This window comes from Equus caballus, chromosome 3 (assembly GCF_041296265.1).
Source record: "Equus caballus isolate H_3958 breed thoroughbred chromosome 3, TB-T2T, whole genome shotgun sequence".
Taxonomy (NCBI): domain Eukaryota; kingdom Metazoa; phylum Chordata; class Mammalia; order Perissodactyla; family Equidae; genus Equus; species Equus caballus.
The window spans coordinates 125,425,251-125,449,913 of NC_091686.1; the positions used below are offsets into that span (position 1 = coordinate 125,425,251).

Here is a 24,663-nt window from a genome sequence, read left to right on the forward strand (position 1 = left end):
CTGCCCATGAGAGTCCCTCCTGCCTTTCAAGTGTAACCCAGGTTATTTTTTCCTTACGTTCATGACTTCAATTCTCCCCTGTTGAAGCCCACATCCCGAGCTCTGCCTGTGGCTCTGTCGCCACCCGTGCTCCTGCCGAGCACTTCCGCCCCCTCACCTCTTGCCCATACCCATCCACCCGGGGAAGGAAGGCTCCTGGAGCTGCTGGAGGCCATGCCCTCACCTGCCCAGCTGCAGCCAGCCCTGGGATCCGTGCTGAACCTGAAGTGCACACCACTGTCTTTGTCGGTGTGGGTATCCCCTAACCAGCAGCTAATTCATCTTGAGGGCTCATCACGGGCCAGGCCCTGTGTGCCAAGCACTTTAGGTTCACTGTCTCTCTCAATCCTGAAAACACCCACCTTCCAGGTGGGAAAGCTGTAAAGGCTTAGGGAACACACTTCTGTGGCCAAGATGGAGTGGCGTGAGCTCAGTCTTTCCTGGTGCCCTGGACCCCTGCCTTGTTCCAGCCGCAAGGCAGGACCAAACTTCCATCCCTAAGCGGCACTTGAGGGAGCTGTGCAAACCCAGATATGGGGTGGGCAATGTCATAGTCTCCATCTCCCTCCAGACCTCTGGGCTCTTACAGCCAACTGCCTGCTCCCTACCCGCTTCAGGGTCCCTCAGGACCCAAACTCAACATCTCCCCCTTCTTGGCTGAGTGGCCCCACCCCATCACCCACCCCAGAGGCCTGTCCCTCACGCCCTGCACACACCTGTCTGGTCCTTCAGTTCAGCACTCTGCTAACCCATCTCATTCGGTTTTCCATTCAACAGCTATCAACGGGCCCGCAGCTGGGGGCTCCAGAGGGTGCCCCGTGCTCCACCCTGCCGCATGACCTGACCCGAGCACGTGCGCTTGCTCTTACCAGAACCATGGGCTAAAGAGATTTTACATTATTTTTTTCATACTAAGTCCAAAAATCTGGTTGTATTTTACACGTAGAGCTCCAGCCACATCCAAACGCTCAGGAGCTGCCTGTAGCGAGTGGCTGTCGACTGCCTGACTCAGCGTCTCCTCTTTCCCTGCACAAGTCTGTATTTCAATTAGGAAAATGCTGAACATGAAGTGCTGCACGTGATTCCACCCACAGGAACCCGCCACCGAGGCTCAGTTTGCATTGCCCTCAAAACTAAAACACAAAAATTTAAAATCTGGCAGTTTACTCCCTGTACTTGGTCCACATTTCTCTTTTATGTTTCGATATACAAAGTGTTACAGGAGCGGCCAGAGCTCCCTCGCCTCGAGTTGGCTGTGGGTCTTGTGCTTCTGCCACAAGAGTGTGTGTCCGTGCACGTTATATTGTTTTGAACGTTTTTAAACTTTACATAATGGTGTCACGCTGTAGTTAATCTTTATGCAATATGCTTTTTTGCATTCAGTGTTATGTTTTTGAGATTTATTTGTGGTGCTTCCGGTGCCTCTGGTTCACTTATTCTGACTGATGTACTCTATTCCGCTGTGTAGATAAACCACAGCTTATTCAGCATTCCGGCACAGAGGCACTCCTAGATTACCTAGATTATGACCTTTTTCACTGTTACAATCAGGGCTGCAATGAAAATCCTCACCTGTCTTCTTGTTCACAGGTAAGACTTTCTCTAGCCATCCCCCGCCCGCCGAGGTGTGATTGTGGGCATGTGCATTTCAGTTCTGCCAGGAGCTCAGGGTGCTCTGCATGGTGATGGTACGAGATAGAAACATGCGAGTTACCACCCCAGCAGCGAACACCATCTTCACCATCCCACTCAGCACCCCCTCGCTATGTCCTCCCCATGGCTGCTGTGAAATGGCGTCTCCTTGTTCTCACTTGCATTTCCACAGTTACCCAGGAGGTGTCTGTGTGGGTCAGTCGCTCAGTGTCTTCTGCGTTCTTTTTTTTTTTTTTTTAAGATTTTATTTTTTCCTTTTTTTCCCCAAAGCCCCCCGGTACATAGTTGTATATTCTTCGTTGTGGGTCCTTCTAGTTGTGGCACGTGGGACGCTGCCTCAGCGTGGTTTGATTAGCAGTGCCATGTCCGCGCCCAGGATTCGAACCAATGAAATAGGTGGGCCACCTGCAGCGGAGCACGTGAACTTAACCACTTGGCCACGGGGCCAGCCCCTCTTCTGCGTTCTTATCCTCCAGCTTGCTCCGTGATTTCTAGGAGTTCCTGACACACACCCTGGGTACCGCTCCTCTGGAGTCTGCAAATATCTTATCGCAGAGTCTAGCTGTCCTGCCATCTGTTTGTGGTGTCTTTTGTCAAAAAGTAAATCACATTTATTAATCTTTTTCTTTATGGCTTGTCTTCCTTTTTCTTAAGAAATCCTCCCTATCCTGATGTTTTAAAGATATTTTTCCTTTTCTCGTATAAGTTTTACAGTTTTGCTTTTATATTTAGGTCTTTAATCCATCTTGGAATTTATCTTTGTTTATAATGTGAGGTAGAGATCTCATTTTATCTCTTAATGTTAGATATGTATGTATTTATGTGTATATATCTCTACCTATCCATCTATCTCCTTTATCATTTTATCCTTTATTGTATGGATAGCTAATTTTTCGAGTAACTTTTCTCTTTTACATGTTAAGCCAATTATTTCAGTGCCTTTATTAAATCTGTTATTTAAGCTGTTTTTAACATCTCTCACATATACCAATATTCCAATATTTACTCAATTTTTCTTCTATGTTCTTCATTATTTTCTTTTGATCTACAAGTCCCACATCTTTCTTCTTTCAAATGTTGCTCTTGGCACTTTCCATGTGCGTTTTAGATAAGACTGTCACATGCCATGCAGAACCTGCCAGGATGCAGACTGGAATTGCATTCAGTTTGCACATTAATTTGGGCAGAATGTCACTCTGACAATTCTGAGTCCTTCCGTCTTTGAATAGGTCTTCTCTCCACTTATTTAGGTCTTCTTTTATGTTTTTCAATAAAGTTTAACACTTTTCTCTATAGATGCCTCGCATGACTTTTGTTAGATTTTTCTTGAGATGCATTTCCATTTTTGTGGCTATTGTAAATGTTGTCCTTTTAAAAATGACATTTCTATCTGTTTGTTGCTGGTTTAAACACTATGACTGACCTGGTATACTGATTTTGTACCCAGCAACATTGTAAAAATTTCTTTCCAGTTCTAATAATTTGTCTATTTCCAATATCATCTGTAACTGATGACGATTTTGCTTCTTGCTTTCCGAACCCTCTGAATGTTTTCTAGCCTGAGTGTTCTTGCTAAGATCCAACACATACTTGAGTAGAATGGGGATGACAGGCCTTCTTGCTTCTGACTGATTAGGACGGGGCTTACCGAGGATCTTGGCAGATACCTTTTAACGTATTAAGGAAGTTTCTTTCAATCTTTAGTTTGCTAAGAGGTTTTTTAAAGGCACAAACGGGTACTGAATTTTATCAATGTCTTTTTTCATTGATTATTATAATCATTTGTGTTTTTTTTGATTAATCTGTTATGATGGTAAATTACACTAACATATATTTAAATCAAGCTAATAATGCACCTAGTTTAAAAATCAGTTGGACCATTGTTTTGTCCTCAACTCTGTATTTCTGCCCCATAAGCAAGCACTTTCTTTGGCAAAATGCCTCCATACTTATGGAAAAAATGATTACACCACTATTCTGGTTATTCCCATTTTGTATGTGATTACTGGTTTCTTATCATTGCACTTTGGGATTAGTTTTCTTACACTCCCAACTTGACACACAACCTTCTCTCCTCATCCTCCCAGGAGCACTTTTGCATGTTTTTGGTAAAATCATGTTCTGTATTAAGATCCTAAACATAGTTGACAGGTGAGGATTATGGCGTTCCATGACTTTTTCTTGTTTTCCTCAAAATTCACAACAGGTTGATGTTCCCATGAACCTGTGGCTGAGTCATCCCCGACTTTTGACAGAAGTGCAGACATCCTCTCCGTGTGTCTAAACGTGCCGCATAACCCAGGATTTCTTCTCGTACAGGCCTCCCTCCCTGAGCCTCTCTCCGCTGACGTGGGCTCTGTGGGTCTCTGTACAGGCAACATTACAGACCTCTTTGTGCTCCTTACAGGTCCCTGCATGCAGCTTCAAACCGGGTCCAAGCATCTCAGTGGGTGGCAAGCGGGGCTGAGTTCCTGCCAAGTAACACTGACCAGTCACGGATTTCTTCATAATCGCCAAGAACTTGGAAGCGACCAAGATGTCCTTCAATAGGTGAATGGACAAACTGTGGTCCATCCAGACCATGGAATATTACCAGCACTAAAAAGAAATGAGCTATCAAGCCATGAAAAGACATGGAGGAACCTTAAACACATATTACTAAGGTAAAGAAGCCAGTCTGAAAAAGCTACATGCTGCATGAATCTAATTATATGACATTTTGGAAAAGGCACAACTATGGAGACAGTAAAAAGATCAGTGGTTGCCAGGGGTTCAGAGGAGGGAGGGATGGAGCACAGATTTTTAGGGCACTGAAATTGTTCTATATGATACTATAATGGTGAATACATGCCATTATATGTTTCTCAGAACTAGTAAAATTTACAAGATAAAGAGTGAAGCCAAATGTAAACTATGGGTTTTAGCTCATAATAATGTATTAATATTGGCTCGTCAATGGTAACAAGTGCACCACACTAATGTAAGATGTTAATAATAGAGGAAACTATGTGTGTGTTGGGGGGGGGAGTGTAATATGAGAACTCTATACTTGCCATAGAACTTTTCTGTACACCTAAAACTATTCTAAAAGATAATGTCTGTCAATTAAAAAAAAAGACAAGGGTGAAGATAAAATGGAATACTAAAATCTGTTAAAGAAGGCAGGAAAGGAGAAACAGAAGAATGACAAAAATGGAAAGAAATAGAAAAATGGCAGCTCTAAATCTAATACTATTAATAATTACAGTAAATGTAAATGGACTAAATAGTCCAACTAAAAGGTAGAGATTGTCAGATTGCATAAAAAAGCAGGACCCAAGCTGTGATTTTACAAGAGCCACACTAAAGATAGACACAGTAAGCTGAAATCAAAAGGATGGGAAAAGACATATGTAAATACTAATCATAAGAAAGTTGGAGTGGCAGTACTAATATCAGACAAAATAGACTTTAAGATAGGAATATTACCAGAGATAAAGAAGGATATTTCACAATGATATAAAATAAATATATCAGGAAGATATAACAAATATCAATGTACATGTGTCTAATAAGAGTTTTAAAATATATGAAGCAAAAACTGAAAGATCTAAGAGAGAAACACATACACCCACAATCATAGTTGGAAATTTTAGCAATCCTCTCTCGGTAATTGATCGACTAAGTAGACAAACCAATCAGTAAGGATATGGAAGTTCTGGTTGACAACTGCTTTGACCCAGTTGACATTTGTAGGACATCACACTTTTTCTATTGCACATGGAATGTTCATCAAAATAGACCAAATGCTAGGCCATAAAAATAGAGTGAGAGGGGCCAGCCTGGCGGTGCAGCGGTTAAGTGCACACGTTCCACTTCAGCGGCCAGGGGTTCACTGGTTTGGATCCCGGGTGTGGACACGGCACCGCTTGGTAAAGTCATGCTGTGGCAGGCATCCCACATATAAAGTAGAAGAAGACAGGCACGGATGTTAGCTCAGGGCCAGTCTTCCTCAGCAAAAAGAGGAGGATTGGCAGCAGTTAGCTCAGGGCTAATCTTCCTCAAAAAAAAAAAAAAAAAGTAGACTGAGAAATATTTCAAACTGAACGATAATAAAAATGTAGCATACGAAAATTTGTAAAAGCAGTGAAAACAAAGCTTAAAGGAAAACATATGGCTTTAAATGCTTATATTGGAAAGAAAAAAAAACTTAAAATGATTCTAAGTTTCTATTTTAAGAACCTAGAAAAAAAAGCGCAACTGTTGTTCACAACCATACAAACTGGTGACCAGGAAGCAGCGTTTTAGGCATTCTGCACCCTAACATGGTGGCGTATTACTCATGTGTAGCCATTTCACTGTGTGCAGTTACATTTTAGGAAACTGGTTGGGTGCTTGGGTATGTCGTGTAATGCATTTTCATAATTTCCTATTCAAAATAATGGGAAATAGATCTCCAGTCAGTGTTTCAGCATGAAACAATGGATTTTCAGGATGGGTTACTGATGTTAAGTGGGAGATGTCTTGTAACTAGAAAAAACAATTTTAGAAAGTGATTAAAAAAAACTTAAATATTTGCAAACTAAATATTAAATATTTGTACATTAAGAAACACTCTCCCATCAAACAGACAAGAAATAACAAGTGTTGGTGAGGATGTGGAGAAAAGGAACCCTTCTGCACTGTTGGTGGGAATGTAAATTGGTGCAGCCACTATGGAAAACAGTATGAAGGTTCCTCAGAAAACTAAAAATAGAACCATCATAAGATCTGAAGGAAACAAAAACACTGACTCGAAAACATACCTACGCCCCATGTTCACTGCAGCGTTACTCACAACAGGCAAGGGGAGGAACCAACCTGTGTGCATTGATGGATGAGTGGATAAAGAAATGTGGTACATACACATGCAATGGAACGTTATTCTGCCATAAGAAAGAAGGAAATCTTGCCAGTTGAGACAACACGGATGGAGCTTTACGGCATTAGGCTAAATGAAATAAGTCAGACAGAGAAAGACAAATACCATATGATTTCACTGGTATGTGGAATCTAAAAAAACAAAAAACAAAACAAAACAACAAACAAAAAAGCAAGCTCATAGATACAGAGAATAGATTGGTGGTTACCAGAACTGGGGGATGGGAGGGTAGGTGAAATGGGTGAAGGTGGTCAAAAGGTACAAACTTCCAGCTATAGGATAAGTAAGTCCTGGGGATGTAATTTACAGCATGGTGACTACAGCTAATAATACTGTATTGTATATTTAAAAGTTGCTAAGAGGGGCTGGCCCAGTGGTGTAGTGGTTAACTGTGCGTGTTCTGCTTGGTGGCCTGGGGTTCACAGGTCTGGAGCTCAGGTGTGGACCTGCACACTGCTCATCAAGCCATGCTGTGGTGGTGACCCACATAAAATAGAGGAAGATTGGCACAGATGTTAGCTCAGTGACAACCCTCCTCATGCAAAAAGAGGAAGATTGGCAACAGATGTTAGCCAGGGCCAATCCTCCTCACACACATACACAAAACAGTTGCTAAGAGAGTAGATCTTAAAAGTTCTAATCACAAGAAAAAAAATTGTGACTACATGAGGTGAGGCACGTTAACTAATTTATTGTGATCATTTCACAATAATACAAATATCAAATCATTATGTTGTACAACTGAAACTAATATATACCAACTATATCTCAATTAAAAAAAGAGAGAGAAAACCCCACTTTCCTAGAAAACCTTTGGAATGGAAGAAAAATCACTATGTAGAAGCCAATGACGATGAAAGGAAAAAAATCCAGAAAGACAAAGAGAAAAAACAGAAGAAAAGAAGAAAGGAAAGGGGGACGAAGAAAAAGAAAGAAAGAAGCAATAGAAGCAAGTGATGTGTAAGTGGAGAAAGTGAGTTCGGTTTGGGTGATCTGCAACCATGGACAACAGCAGACAGGCCTCTGCGATTCCCCAGGGAGATGCCACACAGATGCAGCGACTCAGGAAGTCCACATCCAGGAATCTTTTTTTCTTTAAAGAAAAAGGTTCAGAGTTTTATTTTTTCCAAGATAAAATACATGGGATAATTAATGTTCTTCCCACCGGCAATGAAACAAAATAGGCTATTTAAGATGAGGAAATTCTCAAGGCACATTGCCATTTTCAGTTCAGTCCAGAGTAGGTTTTTAAAAATGTTCTCAGTTCCAACTCCTTACCCTTCTGGTGAACCCTGGACAACCTAAAAAAGTTGTTACACATTTTTTCTCCAAGACAAGTCACCTCATGCAGGAAATATCAATACTACCAGCAAGAGGTATTACAGGTGTGCACCTGCCACCACTTACAAGTCCCTCGTACAAGTTTCCCACGAAGGTGGCAGAAACAGTGGTGGAAGTGTGGTTTTAACTTTGGTGGTATTGATCAGTTCTTTCATGAATCTTTTTTGAAAAAAAGTAACAGATAATAAAATCCACCCTGCAAATGGAGGAAAGAAAATAAAGAATAAGCAGTGGGGAAGGACTGGGGGTGAGCGTGAGCCATTTATCACAGAGTCAAAACTGATCAGTTGCGTAAATTACAGACCAAAGTATATGTGTTACAGATGGTGATGATAATCCTCCAAGAAAGTTTGGTGAGTAGGGGAAGGAAGGAAGAATGTGTGATAATTTTATCGTGTTTTATAGCAGGAGTCCATAGATATGGACTAAAATAGGAAAGAGTAGTTAATTTGTAAAAATCAACGTTACTCCAGTCTCAACATTTTTCTAATCTTTTTTCTTAATTTTACAGGAATATTTATGATCTAATACTTCTTGTAAAGAAAACATCTTTCCAAAGTTCAGCACTTTATTTGGTTTCACTTTAATTTCTTCTTCTACTGTTAAAATTCAGGAAAATTACATTAAATACTTTGGATTAAAAAAAACAGCGCATCTTCCCGGGTGCATCCTCCCTCCCTCCCTTCGAGAGACGTCACGAATCGTGTTTACCAAATGTCAATAATTGTTGCTTCTGGGTGGTGAGATTTAAAAACATTTTCTCTTTTTAAAATTTTGTGTTTTTCTTTATTGTTTGAAATATTTACAATTAAAAAAATAACAAACGACATCAAATCATTATTCCTTAAGGAGGAGGGGCGGACCCTGGGAAGGTGAGGAGGGGGAAGGGCAGCAACAGGAGAAATAAGGTCATAGGTAAGAGGGCAGTGATGGAGGAAGGGCTGCACAAGCTGCACCACACACCGCTGGACACGCCCTGCGAGGCAGGGGGACCTGGTGTGGCTGCAGACTGGAGGGTCTTTGGAGGTAAGGGCAAGGCGAAGGGCCATCACGGGCCATGCCCAGGAGCCTGGGTTTTATTCTCAGTGAATGAGACAAGCCCTAGGAGGGTCTGACCAGGGCACTGTGGCCTGGTTTTCAGTTTCCAAGATCCCCACGGCTGTTCTATGCGGAATGTGGGCAGGAGCTGCTGGTGACCCAGGCCAGGTGACGGAGTGTGTTGACAGAGAGGGAGTATGAGGGCACCTGGGGTGGGGTGCTGCCATTTCCGACATGGGGACAAGAGGCAAGGTCTGGAGCCTCCTCTTCTCAGACCAGGTCTGAGGTGCCCCTGAACCTCCCAGAGGCTGCTGGCACCCCCAGATCCCGCTTCCTACCACTGGGCCCACCAGGAGGCTCCAGGCAGACCCAGGCACCCCACTGAGCTACATGCTGGCAGGCAGGCAGCACGCCTCTGTGCTTCTGCTGCGTGGCTGCTCTGTTCTCTGCCCACCACTGAGCCCAGCCCGGCCACTGACCCTGGACCAGAACTGAGCCTGGACTGGCCGCTCACCCCCGGAGCAGCTCTCTAGCACCTGGTTCTTCGTCCCATATCATTCACCATGGAGGATGGTTTTACAGCAGAGCCTGGTACTGTCTGAGCAGACTGCCCACAACATTCACTAGCCACGTGGCCTTAGGCGGGATTTTCAGCCTCCACACCTGCTTTTCATCTGCATTAGTTCTGATAATAATAGTACAAGGCTGGTGGGAAGGTCAGACTCAAAGGGCCTTGCAGGTGGGGTGTCCCTGCCTCACCTCGGCTGCTCTCTCTGAAGCGCTGCAACCCGCACCTCCAGCATCCTGATCAAGCCCCCATTCTCCCAGCTCTGTGGTGCTCCTGCAGCAACACAGGGAGTCAGCTATATTCTCCAGCTCTGTTTTTGGAAAACTTGTATCTGCCACTGTGAGCTTCCAATATTTAAAGACTTTTCTGATAAGACTGTTGGAGACATAAGTGATTTTTGGCATTGAATAATGAACTGTCAACATTTGGAACATCTATATCACTCATAGAATTGTTATATCTCAAATGATAACGTAGATATCACAGAATCACACCAGGGTAAAAGATCCATTCAGGTGCAAGACAGATCAACAGATTTTTTTTTTTTTTTAGATTTTATTTTTTCCTTTTTCTCCCCAAAGCCCCCCAGTACATAGTTGTATATTCTTTGTTGTGTGTCCTTCTAGTTGTGGCATGTGGGACGCTGCCTCAGCGTGGTTTAACGAGCAGTGCCATGTCTGCGCCCAGGATTCGAACCAACGAAACACTGGGCCGCCTGCAGCGGAGCGCACGAACTTAACCACTCGGCCACGGGGCCAGCCTCCAGATCAACAGATTTTAATGAAGCTGAGCACAAAGGTTCACTGATATGGTTTCAGATTTCACATTGCAACTAATCCTTTCTTTTTAAAAATAACTTCTATTTTGAAATAGTTTAACTCTCACAAGAAGTTGCCGAGAGTCCGTGTGCCGTTCACCCAGATCCCCCAGCGGCGGTCCTGAGCACAGTCACAGGACTTGTGGGACCAGGCCCACAGCGTTGGTACAGTCTGTTAGCTCAGGAGCAGACCTCAAGAGGGTCTTGCTGTTGTACACACACTGGTTCCTTTTTTCTCCAACTAACCTTTAAGAAACTATCATTTGTCGAGTTTTAGTGCAGTATCAAAAAAGAACATCCACAATGGCCAGAAAAAGGATCTTAAAATTCTTCTTCCTTTTCCAACTATGTATCTGTGACTACTTCCACCAAACACACACATCACCACAGACTGAATGCAGAATCCAACTGTCTTCAACTAAGCCAGACATTAAAGAGAGCTATAAAAATGTAAAGCAAAGCCACACTCCTCAGTAAATATTTTTGTTTTAGAAAATAGTTATTTTTCTTAAAAATATGGCATATTAACATGAAATGGGTTTATGTCTTTATGTTTTTGAAACGTCTTAGTTCTAATTTCACATGCCATAAACACTGACAGATGTAACCCACATAAACCAAAGCTCCATGGGACCCCAGGGGTTTCTAGGATCGTAAAGGGGTCTGAGTTCTACAAGGCAAACCCCAGCAGCAGACGAGCTCCTGGGCTCTCTGAGCTCACACACACCACAACAGATTTGGACCTTTTTATTCATCCACTTAAATGCACACATTTGGATCATATCATAACTAATCCCGAGGAAATTAAAAGTTCAGAAGTTTCTGGAGTGATTGTCAACAGAGTAATACAATTCATATTCGAACTAAGTATTTTAAAGTGAACTTGTATTAAACCATTTACTATTTAATCTAAATTCAAGTACAGTAGTCAAAGAAATTAAAGCTATTCATTAACCTTGTAAAATTCACATCTTTTTTTTTAAGAGTGCTCTTGCATGTAAATCTATGAAGTAAATAGTAGACTTCAAAAATGTTATTTTTCCAGGGTCTTAATAGCACAGTCTAAGACTTGGTGTTGGTCTGGTCCATGGCTGTAAAGAACACGCAAACAGCAGCCGTGATGAGCAGATGCATTCCCTCATAGAGAAGTTTTGGAGAAAAAACACTCCATATAAATAAATGATACCGCAGGGATGTCACCAAAATGATATATGCAGAAACTGGAAAAGAACCGATCAGCGCGTAGCAGAAGCCGGCATGACTCAGTGCTGAACTGCTGTTAATAAGAAGGGAAATCTGTATTAGTATGTGCCACTTCTGCATCATGTAAGGCACAAACATACAGGTAATCAATACTTCTATGAAAAATGGCTATGGTGAGTCCTGGGGAAGCCCCACCCCTGAAGTCTGGATCTAGTCAGTCTGGTGGGAAGGAGCCTGCACTTCTAATGGGCAGAGGTGCCCGAGGAGACAGCAGCTGCAGGTGGGCCTCCAGTCACTCTCCAGGCCACCACAACCTGTAAAGTGCTGTTGAAAAATGCACCCGTAAATTTTGCATAGTTCTTTATTTTACAATGAATGCATGTACTACTATACTCATATATTACATGTGTTATAAGGTACAAATAAAGAAGAGAAAACCACACAGGATGATACACACGCTCTGAGCTCTTCTTTGTGCTGCTGTCCAGTAGGCATCTGGTTTGTCTGGTCTGGGGACACCAGCCCAAGAGTGTTTGCTAACAGTGAAGAGGAGCATTCTTGACACGGGAACAATCCCTCAAAGCCATGAATGTCCTCCCTTTGTCTTCAAACTATCAACACGATCGTTAGGTAAATCTGACCTATTCTTTAAGGCAACTTCCTGAGACTGGGATTAATCCAAACAAGTTCCATTACCTTGGCGTCTCTGACTCCTCACCCACCCTGCAAATCCTCAGAGGTCAGCTTTCCAGGTCCTGGTTAAGGCACGGTCTGCTTCTGCCGCCTCCCCTCAAACACTGCGATGAGTCTCCAGGTGGCCTATTCGTGGTCAGTCCATGCCACTCGTCACTGCTGCCCGCTCTTCCTGGAGCACAGTCTGTCATGTGTGTAGCACTCTTCACTGACTGTGTGTGCTCCCGTCAGCACTGCTGTGTATGAGGACAGGGCCCTGGGGTTACTGGAGTTCCAGGCAGGAAGCAAGCACGCCCACTGGAGTGGACAGCTTGTGTGCTCAGGAGAGTCTTGGGGGTGCCACACTCACGCTGGGAAGGGTCTGACATGAGAGGTGAGTGGCAAGGAGCTCTGTGTAGGGGCAGCAAAGGCCCACAGGCAGAGCATGTGTGTGCATGTGCATGTGAGTGTGTGCACGCCTGTGTGCATGGCTATGCGTGCATGTGTACACGTGTACCTGTGTGCATGCATGTGTGCACCTGCATGCACGTGCTCTACACAGGGACTCCTTAGGTCCGTTGACCAGGCCCCATTAGCTGGTGCCACTCTAAGATGCCCCCTAATGTGCTCACTGTCCAGCAAAGAGTGTCGACAGCCATTCAAGGGCCTGGCCCCTCATGCTCACAGCACTTGCCCCCACTGTGGCCTTGCTTTGCCCCAACTGTCCCCCGTCTTAGGCCTTGGTGCCTGTCCTTCCTGCTGGGTTCCTGCCCCATCACCCTTGGCAGGCAACGTGCTCTGCTTCCCCTTGGCATGTGCTCTTCCCTTGCTCCCTCAGCTGGCTGTGATTACTTCTATCATACACCCTCCTCTGGGATGCTGTTCCAACCCGCGATGCCAGCAGACTCAGGCACTCAGCTGCTCTGGGCTCAGCTCTGTGATGGCACTCAGTGTGTAACCAGTTCATTTTGCTGCTGCACCCACCAGACTTGAGATCCTGGAGCGAATCCTTGTGCCTGTACCGTGGGTCCCACTCTGGATCCAGCCCATCAAGCAGAGGACCCCCAGGGAGCTGGGTCCCAAGGTGTTACCTTATCGCCTCCCCAGGGCCACTGCTCCAACACCTGGCAAAGGGAAACTCGGGAAAAGCTTCGTGGATGAACGGGCCATGGCCCAGGGCTCTGCTGCCCCTCTCTGTGGAGTGTTACGGTGTTTGTGTTCAGCCAAGAGCCTGCTGATCCCGCTTCTTTCTCGACCAGACAGTGAGGGGAGGGTGGAGCTCCCAGGACACGGCCCTTCCTTGAATTTCAATCTCACACACAATCAACATTCCCTACTCGGAAGACTGGCTTAGGTTCCTCCCAGAGCAACACGAGTGGGGGTACCATTCCTGTAACCTCAGCAAAGGATGCCCTGTGCTTTAGGGACATGGACCAAGGCCCTGCAGCTTGGACCAGCATGGCTGTCCACACTACCAGGCTCTCGACCCAAAGCCAGCCCCTGAGAAAGAGGGTCATGGACCACCCAGGCCTAACTTTTGAGCTATTAGAAATATATTGTCTTTTTCTACCATTTTTATCTGGTTATAGTTTTCTTTCTTTTTTTTTAAAGATTTAAAAAAAATTTTTCCTTTTCCTCCACAAAGCTCCCCGGTACATAGTTGTATATTTTAGTTGTGGGTCCTTCTAGTTGTGGCATGTGGGATGCTGCCTCAACGTGGCCTGACAAGTGGTACCATGTCTGCGCCCAGGATCCGAGCCGGTGAAACCCAGGGCTGCTGCAGTGGAGCGTGCTAACTTGGCCATGGGGCCGGCCCCTAGTTTTCTTATTTTATTGAAAAAAAATTAGAAACAGTAAGCAAAACTTTGTTTTAAGCTCTTAAAAATGAAGGAGAAAACTTTTTCTAAAATAAAGGAGAAACATTCCTTATTTAGGGAAAAATCATACAGTTCTTTCCAACTGATTAAAATGCTTTCAGCTCACTTTAAAAAAATGCTTCATCTGTCTTTTTTCTCCTCAATACAAATGCAACAGATGGAAAGGGTTGGGAAAACGGAATCGTGATTTCAGCAGCTGGGAAGCTGCTCTTCACAGAAGCCCAGCCCTCGCCACCAGGCCCTCACCTCCCTGGTCCACCTGCTGGGCCAGGCTGGAAGCCCAGACACGCTATGCTGGGCCGAGCCGCGCGCATGCAGCAGAGCAGCTCTCCAAGGCAGAGGTGTGTACGCCTCACTGACTCGTGGCCCCTTGGGCCTCAACATGCGACAGCACCAACGGGGACCAAGGCCTCTTGCCTTTCTCAGTCGGAGCCGACCCAGCAGGCCTGTCAACCAAACCAAATCCCCCTCAGAGAGATGTCTGGAACCTGGTAGTAAGAGAACCAACAGCTCAGTGGTGGTATGCGGCTGATGCAGGTTCACATGCAGAATGAAGCCTGGAAGGGCGTGTTGGGCGGTGCAGAGACTCCCATGTCCCTCGGCTCCAGCCAGCAGTGCCTTGGCTTGCAGGTACTGATCATCAGTGACTAAGTTAAGGGGAGTCTGTCCACAAGCAGCCCCAAAATGTGCCCCCGAGGAAGACACAGGTGACTCCCAGGGCTTCCCTTATCCTCAGGAAGTCCCCTTCCAGCTGGGGAAACAAGATGCTCACGTTTGAGAAGCCAAACATCAACCACCACAGATCAGAAAGAGGAGAGCAAGCGGGATGCGTGTGAGGCCAGGGGTCTCCGGAGCGGGAGGCCTGCTCTCCATGCTGACACCTTCACTGGGCCTTCTTGCTCTAAAATCCGACTGGAGAGTCTTGTTGGGCTCATGCCTACATACACGTTCACCCCTCACGCAAACGCGGAACGAGTGAGAGAGAACATGGGCCATGGAATGAACTTGGCGGCAGAAGTTGAGGGTCTCTGAGGCCCGCGTCTCAGGAGCTGGGCTGGGGAGTGGACCTGGGGTGGGGCTGGGAGGAACCCGTGAAGGAGGCCGAGGCAGTGGGGAGCGCCCCAAGTGCCCCTTGAGAGGCAGGGCCCGAGGTGTCTGGGGAGGCTCAGACACGGGGTCGGCGGTCAAAACAGTGAGGGCTGCACTTTTAACAGGGGGCAGACAGGTAGGGGTCACAGGGGCACGGGGACAGAAGCCTTGGCCTCCCCTTGGTGGCAGTCTCCGTGGGCCTCCCTGACGGCTGTGTCCCACGTGCTCCATGGCCCACCCGGTGTGTGGAGGCTGGTCCAGCGCTGAAACAGATGCTTGAGGCAGAGGGGAGGCCATGCCCATGGGTTGCGTCACTGAGTCTGCACAGAAATGCCAAGGTGCTGGGGGGAGCGGTGGTGTTGATGAGGGGGCAGGCACCGAGGGAGCCTTGACACCGCCTGGCTCTCACTCCTCCAGCACTGCGCGACACCTCATGTGGCCCCAGAACCTGGAGACGACTCCATCACACCGTTTTCAGACAGGAGAGCCTGGGCCCATTGGGGAGGCACAGAGCCTGGCAGCCCACACACTTTAGGGGCACTCTGCCCAGCCGCGCCAGGCTTGAGGCTGCCATGAAGCCCCTGCCTCAGGAAGCCCCTTTCTGCGGGAGCAACGATGAACAAGGAAGGAAGCACCAAACATGAGAGGGACAGGTGGATAGAGCGCGCTGGGCTGCAGGGCAGGTGGGCTGTGATCGGTCTGGGGCATCTTCCTGAGGCGGAAGAGGAGCCTTCAGGGATGGCCAGAGGGGCGGGGCCACGTGGAGGCTGAGGGGCCTCTCAGCAGCAGGGGAGGACACTCTGGCCTTGTTCTCCAGCTAGACTGTGGGCCTCCATGAGGTCAGGACAGGGCACGGTGACACGGTGAGCGCCCCTCAAGCATCCCCTCAGGACTGTCTAGGCTCCTGTCTCCAGCAGTGATCCTGGAGGCGAGAGCCAGCATCTCGTCTTCACGTCCGAAAGGGAAGACTCCCCTGTCCCCAACCAGGCCACAAGCAAGCAGAGAAACCAAGAAGGGATTTTCCTTCCTGTGTCCCTGGAAACCATGCTTGGTATGACCTGGAAGAGGCCAGCGAAGGCTGGGCTGCCCCCATGCGTCCCCAGCCATCCGGACACAGGACCTGAACGGGCCCCACCCAGACCCTCTGACCATGTGCTGTGGATGCTCATTCTTATTTAAGGAAAAGAAAGTAGACAAAGAAGACCGTGGGCCCTTGGTGCTCGGATGCCCCACATCTGGAACATGGCGTTACTCACCATCAGACACTCTGCTGGGAAACAAAGGGGAGTCTCACCTGCTGGCCTCTGAGCTCAGGAAGCTCACCAAGTGGCTGGCCCACAGCACAGGCCCCGCGTACGTTGCAAATGCTGTCAGGAATATGGCTGGGATCTCCACGTAGGTGTCCAGGCCCACGAAGCCCGCCGAGATGTCCACTGTGGCGATGTTGTTGGAGTTTCCCTGGAACACAGGAAGAAACAGCGCTGACACAGACAGTCTCACCACATGGCCACTAGCGACCATGAAAAGCCACAGACGGCCACGTCCACGGCAGTGTGGACACACAGGAGCCCAGGCACCAGTCCACTCTTTCCAATCCCGGGGCTGACCTTGGATGAGCTGTCCCTTCACCTGCCCACCTGACTCCAGGTGGGGAGGAGCAGGTGAAGTGTCTTTCATCTTTGAGAGACGATCGTCACACATGGCACAATGATGTTTTGGTCAACAGCAGACCACAAGCATGATGGTGGCCCATAAAATTAGCAGTGTGGAGCCAAGGTGTGTCGTAGGTTGCACCATCGAGGTTTGTGTACGGACACTATGATGTTCATGGAATGACAAAACCGCCTGACGAACATTCTCAGAACATGTCCCCATCGTCAAGTGATGCACAACTGTATACACACCAAGCTCCCTCCTCAGGGACCTTGTCTGAGGTCAGCAGGTGGTGCTGGGAGGCAAAGTGGTTGAGGTGGCACATGTGGGAGGCTGAAGGCAGTGCGGCTGCACAGCTCGTTGGGTGGGTGAATGTGGCTATTAGGAGGCAGAGGGCAGGCTGGCCCCGGGAGGGCTCGGCGGCTCCATGTCCAGCTTACATCCAATTCGAGATCCTGGGGAGTCACTTCCCCACCCTGACTCACCATGTGCCCGCTAGCTCTCATGTCTATACAGCTGCTGGTCACCCTGACTCGCTGTGGGCCCGCTCTGCTCCCGTGTCCACACTGCTGCTCATTGCCCTGACTCACTGTGGGCCTGCTAGCTCCTATGTCCACACTGCTGCTCATCGTCCCAACTTGCTGTGTGCCCGCTAGCTCCCGTGTCCACACTGCTGCTTGTTGCCCAGAGTCGCTGTGGGCCCTCTGCTCTTGTGTCCACACTGCTGCTCATTGCCCTGACTTGCTGTGGGCCTGCTCTGCTCCCGTGTCCACACTGCTGCTCATCATCCCGACTTGCTGTGGGCCCTCTGCTCCTGTGTCCACACTGCTGCTTGTCACCGTCAGACTTGTTGTGGGGCCTCCTGAGCAAGGACTGCATCTGTGCTCAGTTTGCTCGCTGGTGGATTCCCAGCACATACAAGGCGCCTGCTGTAGCAACACCAGTGGCCGTCGACATGTGCGTTCCTGCTCCCCAGGGGCAGCACTTGAGATGTGCCAGCATCAAGCGCTATCACCAAAGCTTCCTCTCCACCTCCCCGGAACATGGCCACATGCCACAGAGGAGCAAACTGAACGCCAGAGGCTGTCTCCTCGCTCAGGACTCTAACTGTGGCTCTGTCAGTCTTCCTGACACCGAGGCCTCATTGCTGGGCAAGCCTGCCTGACCAGCACCTGCCTTCTCCATCTCAGCTCAGAGGGAGCCCCGAAATCCCCCCTGACTGTGCCAGCAGGGTCTGCCATGCTGTCAGTCCACAGATACCAGGACCTGTCTGTGGATTGTGGACTGGGCAGGCACTGCCACGATGGCTCCACATGGTGCCATGGCTCTTTGTCTGCCCCTGGGGAGGAGTGTCCTGCATTCATCAGACACGCTCCCTATCTAGCACGAGGCTGGGGGACCTGGAGAAGGGAGAGGGACAGATGATTTTCCTTGGCGATGCTGTTCCCATTCCCCACCAAGCCACTTACGGTCAGAGACTGAGTGACCATCATTAACAGACTCTGGATGGGAGGCAACCACCAGAAACAGACCTGCACACGACTTCCAGATAAAGAGAGGGACCTGAGACCGACACAGGCCGTTTGGAAATTTCTGAAATGCTCGATGAACCTTGACGTTCTTCTGTAGCAATACGTAAGTTCCACCAATGGGCAACCGTTACAGGACCCTAACAGGGTTGAGTTGTACCAATCCAAAAGAAGCAGCAAAGCACGCTGAATGGAATACCGGCTCCTCCGATACCCAAAGTTCACTTCACGCTGCTTCGCTTTTACAAACGACCTACATTAGCACCTGTTTTCACTAACTGAAAGAGATCTCAATGAGTCCTCACTCTTACCAGAAAAGTCAAACAGCCACACAGCGTCAGCGTTTGTTTTGCAGGAGCCGTTACAGAGGCAGCACGCAGCTGGAGCAGCAACAGTGGCACCACCCAGCTCAGGGAACTACTCAGCCTCTTGGCATCGGGCTGCCATAGCTGTGAGCCGTGTCTGAGCATCCGCGCTTTATCTTGATTTATTTTTGGAGGTTGACTTTGGGTCTGGAAATGCTGAAAATTTCTTCCATATAAATTAATGGCAATTGCTTCTTTGCTCCATTGCCTCTCTCCAGGCCAACTGTTTACAGGTGGTTCCTTCATTTTCTTCCCGTTCCCACAGGAACTCTGGAATTCCTGGGCAAAGTCTGCATTTCCCCATATCCACAACGCTTGTGGCCTTCTAAATGTCTTCTGACAGGGTTGAAATAGCTGTGGCCTTTGAAATACGGATGCTTGACACCAGGGAGAAACACAAAGAACTGAAATGTCACGAGGCCCAGCAGAGGTCAGCCTGTGCACATCTCTAGGCCCCAGCATCCTGGTCATCAGTCCGGGTCCTCAATCATCCAGCACCTCCTGTGACAGGTGGTAACTGCTCATCTGGCTCAGACTTCAGGAAGGTGTGGTCCACTCTGCAGGCCCAGCCGTGACTGCTCCATTGGGGTCTGATCAACACCGGGAGGCACTGAGAACTTACTGCGCACAGGTTACCTTCTGTTTCTCACGTTAGTTAATTTAATGCTCACAGCAACTGAGGAGGAGGTGAACTATTACCCCATTTGACAGATGAGGAAACAGGCACAGCAGGTGCCTTCTAGAGGCCACCTAGCTCAGGAGTGCTGGAGACCAGTGTCGGGGCCATGGCTGCCTGCAGTTCTGCTGGGGACCGCCACTCTGGAAGCCACATGAGTACAGGGCTGAAAGACGTGTGGAGTCCTCAGGGGGAGACCCACGGCTAGAGTGAAGGTAAGCAGGCTCTGAGGACCACAGGGTGAGAGCTGGTCCGGGTCAGGTCACATCCCTCCAGGACTCAAGGATTTCTAGCACTTTACCTCCACCCACTTCTGGGCTTCAGGGAACACACAGAAAAGTTGTGCAACTGGGCTGCTCTGTGGGTGAGGCTGGGAATGCCAGAAAATCAGGAAAGAAGGGGGTGGGAGTGGGGAGGAGGCCCCAGGCCGAGCTGTTGGGACATACACAATCAGACAAGTCTCCAGGGTCTGGATGGAGGAGGAAGGAGGAGCCGGTGCACATGGAGAAAATACAGGTCCTCACTATAAAGATGGGAAAACACAACCAAGATGTTCAGTAGTCTGTGCAAAGTCGCTCGGCCAGGGAGTGCTGGAGCCAGGAGGGAACTCTGGTGAGCTGCACCCCACCCCTGTGGGTACCAATAGCAGCGACCAGGTCAAGGGTGGGGCCTCCTGACCCAGTTTGGTGATACAGGAAGGCTGGGAAGGAACTGGGTCCCTCCAAGGCCAGGAGCTGGAACCTCTATCTAACTTCCAGGTGCTGTTTCAAGCACACAGGTGTATAGTGAAGTCTCCTGGAGGCGGCTTGCTATTGCCTCTGATGTGCCCTTCCACACTGGAGAGAAGACGTGACAACCACCAGGCTCCAGGGGATTAATAACCAGGTTGGGACAGCCCACAGTGCCTAGTGCTGACAGCCAGGAGAAAGGGCACAAGTCAGCATTACCATTCTCATTAGATAAAGCAACAGAAATGCAATGTGCTTCCTAGTTGCCTGCGGTAGACAGCTCCAGCACAGCCACAACACATCGTCTCAGCACTCACGGATCCACACTGAAGAGGTCTGTCTCAAACAACTAGCTGTATTTTATCTTATAAAATACACACACAATTTAAGCATAATTCACCACGCCATACTGATAATTCTTCCACTGAACAAACATTTTAACTTCCCAAATTATGGTAAAGTTTTCTCCAAGAAAAAATAAATGACACAAAAAGTTAATAGTCTTCTACCCACAATAATGATGAAAACCCACCTGAAAATAGAAGAATGCTTGGCCAAACCAGTAATGCATCACAGTGACCTTGGCCACATCATGCCTCAGGGGCTTCCAGACGAACTTCGCCATCAGAGTCTGAATCAAGAGGCTCAGCACTAAGACAGGGAGGTTGTGTGGTCTAAGGAGCAATGCTGCCAGGAGCACAAATCCACTGTACAGCTCCCACAGACCGACAGTCTTGACTGTGAAGCCTGCAGCAACGACTTGAGATTTAAGCAAGTCTTTGGTGCCCGTGAACAGAATGCCGAGGACAAAGACATAAACAAAACGGGCTTCAAGAATACCCCTAAAAAAGGAAAACAAGTTAGATTTGTTAGCACCAGCTGGAAAAATAGCTAAACCACAGCAAAACCATGTGTTTGCTTGGCTGACTAAACAAGCCATAGCCCCGCCTGCCCAGGGAACTCCATGGAAGTGGGGGTGTCTGCCTCTGCGCATCAGCCCCCAGGACCCCCTGCCCAGAGGCCTGTCCTCCGAGTGTGCACTTCTCTGATGGAGCCGGCTTACAGGAAATCGTGCTCATTCGGCCCAAGGATCACTTGGGTGCAAGACCAGAGCCGTCTCTTGTAGCATGCCAGGAAAATGGTCCCCCTACTTCTCACGGTTAATGGGAAATCACTGCAGTGGGATAAGGTCCAGCTCTGTCGGGGACGTCCGTAAGTCTGTAAATGCTGAGATACATCGAGCATGTTCACAACCACGCTGATTCAAGTAAGTGCTTGTATCTGATGTGCACACACATCTACAGTGGTGTGTCCAGACTCTGGGGTCTGGAGAAAGGCAGGGCCAGGTCAGTCTGGGCTCTGCCACTCACTAGCTCTGTTGTTGGGGGCAAGTTAACTAAGATTTCTGATGCTCAGCTTCATTACTCGTAAAAAGAAGAGAAATAGTACCTATACCTCACAAGGCTGTCGTGGGAATTAAACAAGAGAAGACACGTAAAGTGTGTGGCACACAGTAAATATTAAGTACTATTGTGAATGAAGTATTTTAGCACTTCACTTACAGTCATCTGTAAAGCATACAATTTATGACACTATACCAAAGAATTTTATCCTATGAAACACATATATTCCTAAAACATATTTTAAATAAATTTCATAAATCAAATATTTTATATATACTAGAAAAGCTGATCATTTAAAGTAATGCTAAGTAAATAAAATTTTAAATGAAATAATCACTGTAATAATGTATCTGTTTTGAAAAACTGAATTTTTTTATCTCAGATTTTCTTAGGAAGGTTTATGTATTAAAAGAAAAAATTTGTTTTTTTTCAGTATGATCAGTTTAATTCAAACAGTTAGAACACTGTCTACCATGTGCCTGGCAGTGTGGAGATACGAAAGACTGGCACAAGGCCTGCCCTGGGGCCCCGCACAGGCCAAGAAGCTGGGGTCAGGTGCAACCCTACAGCCAAGGTGTGTCCTAAGCTGAGAGCTAATGATGAACCCACAAGGGTTAAAGAAGGAGAAATCAGCAAAGGCACGAGTGATCAGAGAAGTTCCAAGGAAGAAAGGGACTGAACTGGAGGATGCCACCAGATGCCTTCAGTGGGTCCACCTCCTTGTCCTAACCAGTCAGGGCCATTCCCGTGCATCCAGGACCACTGTAACCTGGCCTTCCACTCCAGTCAAGCCTGGGCTTCGGAGCGGAGAAGAAAGTCAGGAGCTACATGTAAAGGAGGATTTTAGAATATCATTGGACAGCAGCACCAGGAGAAACTGAAAGGAGAGAAGCAGCTGTTAGGGTGATCTAGAATTAGGTTGGCTCTAGAACTCGGTCAGATCTGGAACTAGGACAGATCTGGAATCAGAATGGACTTGGAACCAGGATGGATCTAGAATCAGGGTGGGTCTAGAACAAGGATGGCTCTAGAACCAGGATGGTTCTAGAATCAGGACAGATGGGGGTGGGGAACGAAAGCATATTATAGGAGGAATGTAAACCAAGCAGCACAGGTTGATGAAAGAGTGCACTGGCCTATCTTCTGGACACCAACAAGGAACATGCTGTTGTATCCATGACAAGCAAGGTAAGTGATCCAAGTTTTCCAGGGAGTGATGCTGAAATTAAGTACACCAATCTGAGATCTGAGAGGAAATGAGGAATTGAATCATGCATCATACTTTAAGATTTAAACAAACACCCCTATGTTGAACACCTTCAAATGTGACATCCACCTTGACATCTGCCCAGAGCCTCACACTGAACAGCCTTTGAGATGTCTCCAGACTACGTGCTCCCCACCTGACCTCCCTGCATCAGGTGATGGTGTGCCACCCTCCTGCCGTCACCTCAGCCAGGCCCTTGGCATCACCTCGACTCCCCACACAGGGTAGTAGGTCCTGTTTCCAGGTGTGCCCCTTGCGCCCCTCAGCCACCCACATGGCCTGGCCACAGCTCTCAGCTTTTGCCTTGACCTTTTCAGAGAAGATGACATTTACTTTCTTTCTCTGATGAGAAAAGCAATACAAAACTGAGTGAAAAGGAAGATTCCAATCCTATGATCCACCTATGATCCATGTCCTAATATGATCACAGCCAATTACATATTCTAGTCTTTCGTATAAACATGAAAAAATACATACATACTGCATAAGATGTGATCATACTATAGTTTTACAGCCTACTGTTCCACATCTTTATACGTTCTATGGAAACACGCTACTTACTTAACGGCTGCAAAATTCCAGTAGAGCTTTAACATAACTCAGAGGCTCATCCCACTATTGTTGGCCAATTACCTTGTTTTTCACTCTGAGCAACTGTAAACAATGCTTCAGAGGCATGCCTGTATCCAAGTCTCAGGCCTCATCTCTGGTTGTATTCTTGAGATCAATTCTATAAGAGGATGCCTGAGTCAGAGGGTTGGACGCACTCAAGGTTCTTAACACATTTCACAAACAGCTCTCCAGGGAAGCCCCTGCTCACCCCACCCCACTTCAGCATTAAAAACAGAGAAGTTGCCATTTTGAAACACAAAAAGTAGCATTCATGATGCAATCTGCATGAGGCAGCCCCTTACAGAATTATGGGAACATTTAGTTTTCTGGAATGCCCTGTTCCCAACTGCTAGGAAGACCCATTTTTTATTACCCTCATCATGAGTTACTTCTTTTTTTTTTTTCCTGCTTTTTCTTCCCAAATCCCCCCAGTACATAGTTGTATATTTTAATTGTGGGTCCTTCTGGTTGTGGCACGTGGGATGCTGCTTCAGCATGGCCTAATGAGTGGTGCCATGTCAGTGCCCAGGATCCAAACCAGTGAAACCCTGGGCCGCTGAAGCGGAGGGTGCGAACTTAATCACTCGGCCACAGGGCCGGCCCCAAGAGTTACTTTTTGAGGAGCAAAACCGAATCCTTTAGATTATTTACTTCTAAAGAACCCCCTATTTTAAAAAATAAACCTCAATGACCTTACTTCTAAGTTACTTGTCTCCTTTCTACCAAGAACAGAGGATGATGAATTGGCTCATTGAAGTGTTCCTAGTTACGCTCTAGTAACTGTTGATGAAATCACAATTCACAAAAACCAAACTCTGATGTTCTAAACATTGAGTGGTATTTTTTGGTACATAAAATATTACAACACACCTAAAAGCAAATCCTCATTTCTGCCAGCACACTTACTTTGAAATGTCTTTGTTGTCTTGCTGCCAGGGAAACAGCACATTTCCAATGGCCGCCCTGTAGCAATAGACGCCCAGCAGGCCAAGCGCCATGGCCACTTTGGATGCTGGGGAGCACCTCCTCTGAATCAATGCAAAAATGACAGCGAGGGAGAGGGCAGCCAGAACAGAGAGTGCAGCCTTATGATCAGAGCTGAAATGAAATGGAAGATGCCCAAAATTACTAACAAGACAACTACCGATGTTACGGATCTACACCAAGAGCCTTTCTAAAAAGTGTACTACAAACAGCTGATTTTCCTGAAAAGCAAAAGAGAAAAACTGCTGG

General features: G+C 47.3%; 1 protein-coding gene across 17 annotated transcripts in view; it reads right to left on the reverse strand.

Moving 5' to 3' along the window:
• Positions 1-11,087: 11,087 nt before the first annotated feature.
• Positions 11,088-24,663, reverse strand: part of PIGG (phosphatidylinositol glycan anchor biosynthesis class G) — a 50,221-nt gene continuing 36,645 nt past the window's right edge. For 3 of the 17 annotated variants that reach the window (XM_003364751.5, XM_070264108.1, XM_023638585.2), the window contains 4 exons: positions 24,337-24,528; positions 20,681-20,990; positions 16,492-16,655; positions 11,088-11,632 (listed from right to left, as the gene is read on the reverse strand). In XM_003364751.5, the coding sequence (XP_003364799.2) occupies positions 11,419-11,632; positions 16,492-16,655; positions 20,681-20,990; positions 24,337-24,528 (880 nt within the window). In that variant the 3' untranslated portion in view covers positions 11,088-11,418. Of the gene's footprint in view, positions 11,633-12,255; positions 12,489-16,491; positions 16,656-20,680; positions 20,991-23,451; positions 23,549-24,336; positions 24,529-24,663 lie in introns of all 17 variants that reach the window. The other 14 variants (XM_014738673.3, XM_070264109.1, XM_070264115.1 and 11 more) reach the window with 13 other exon arrangements.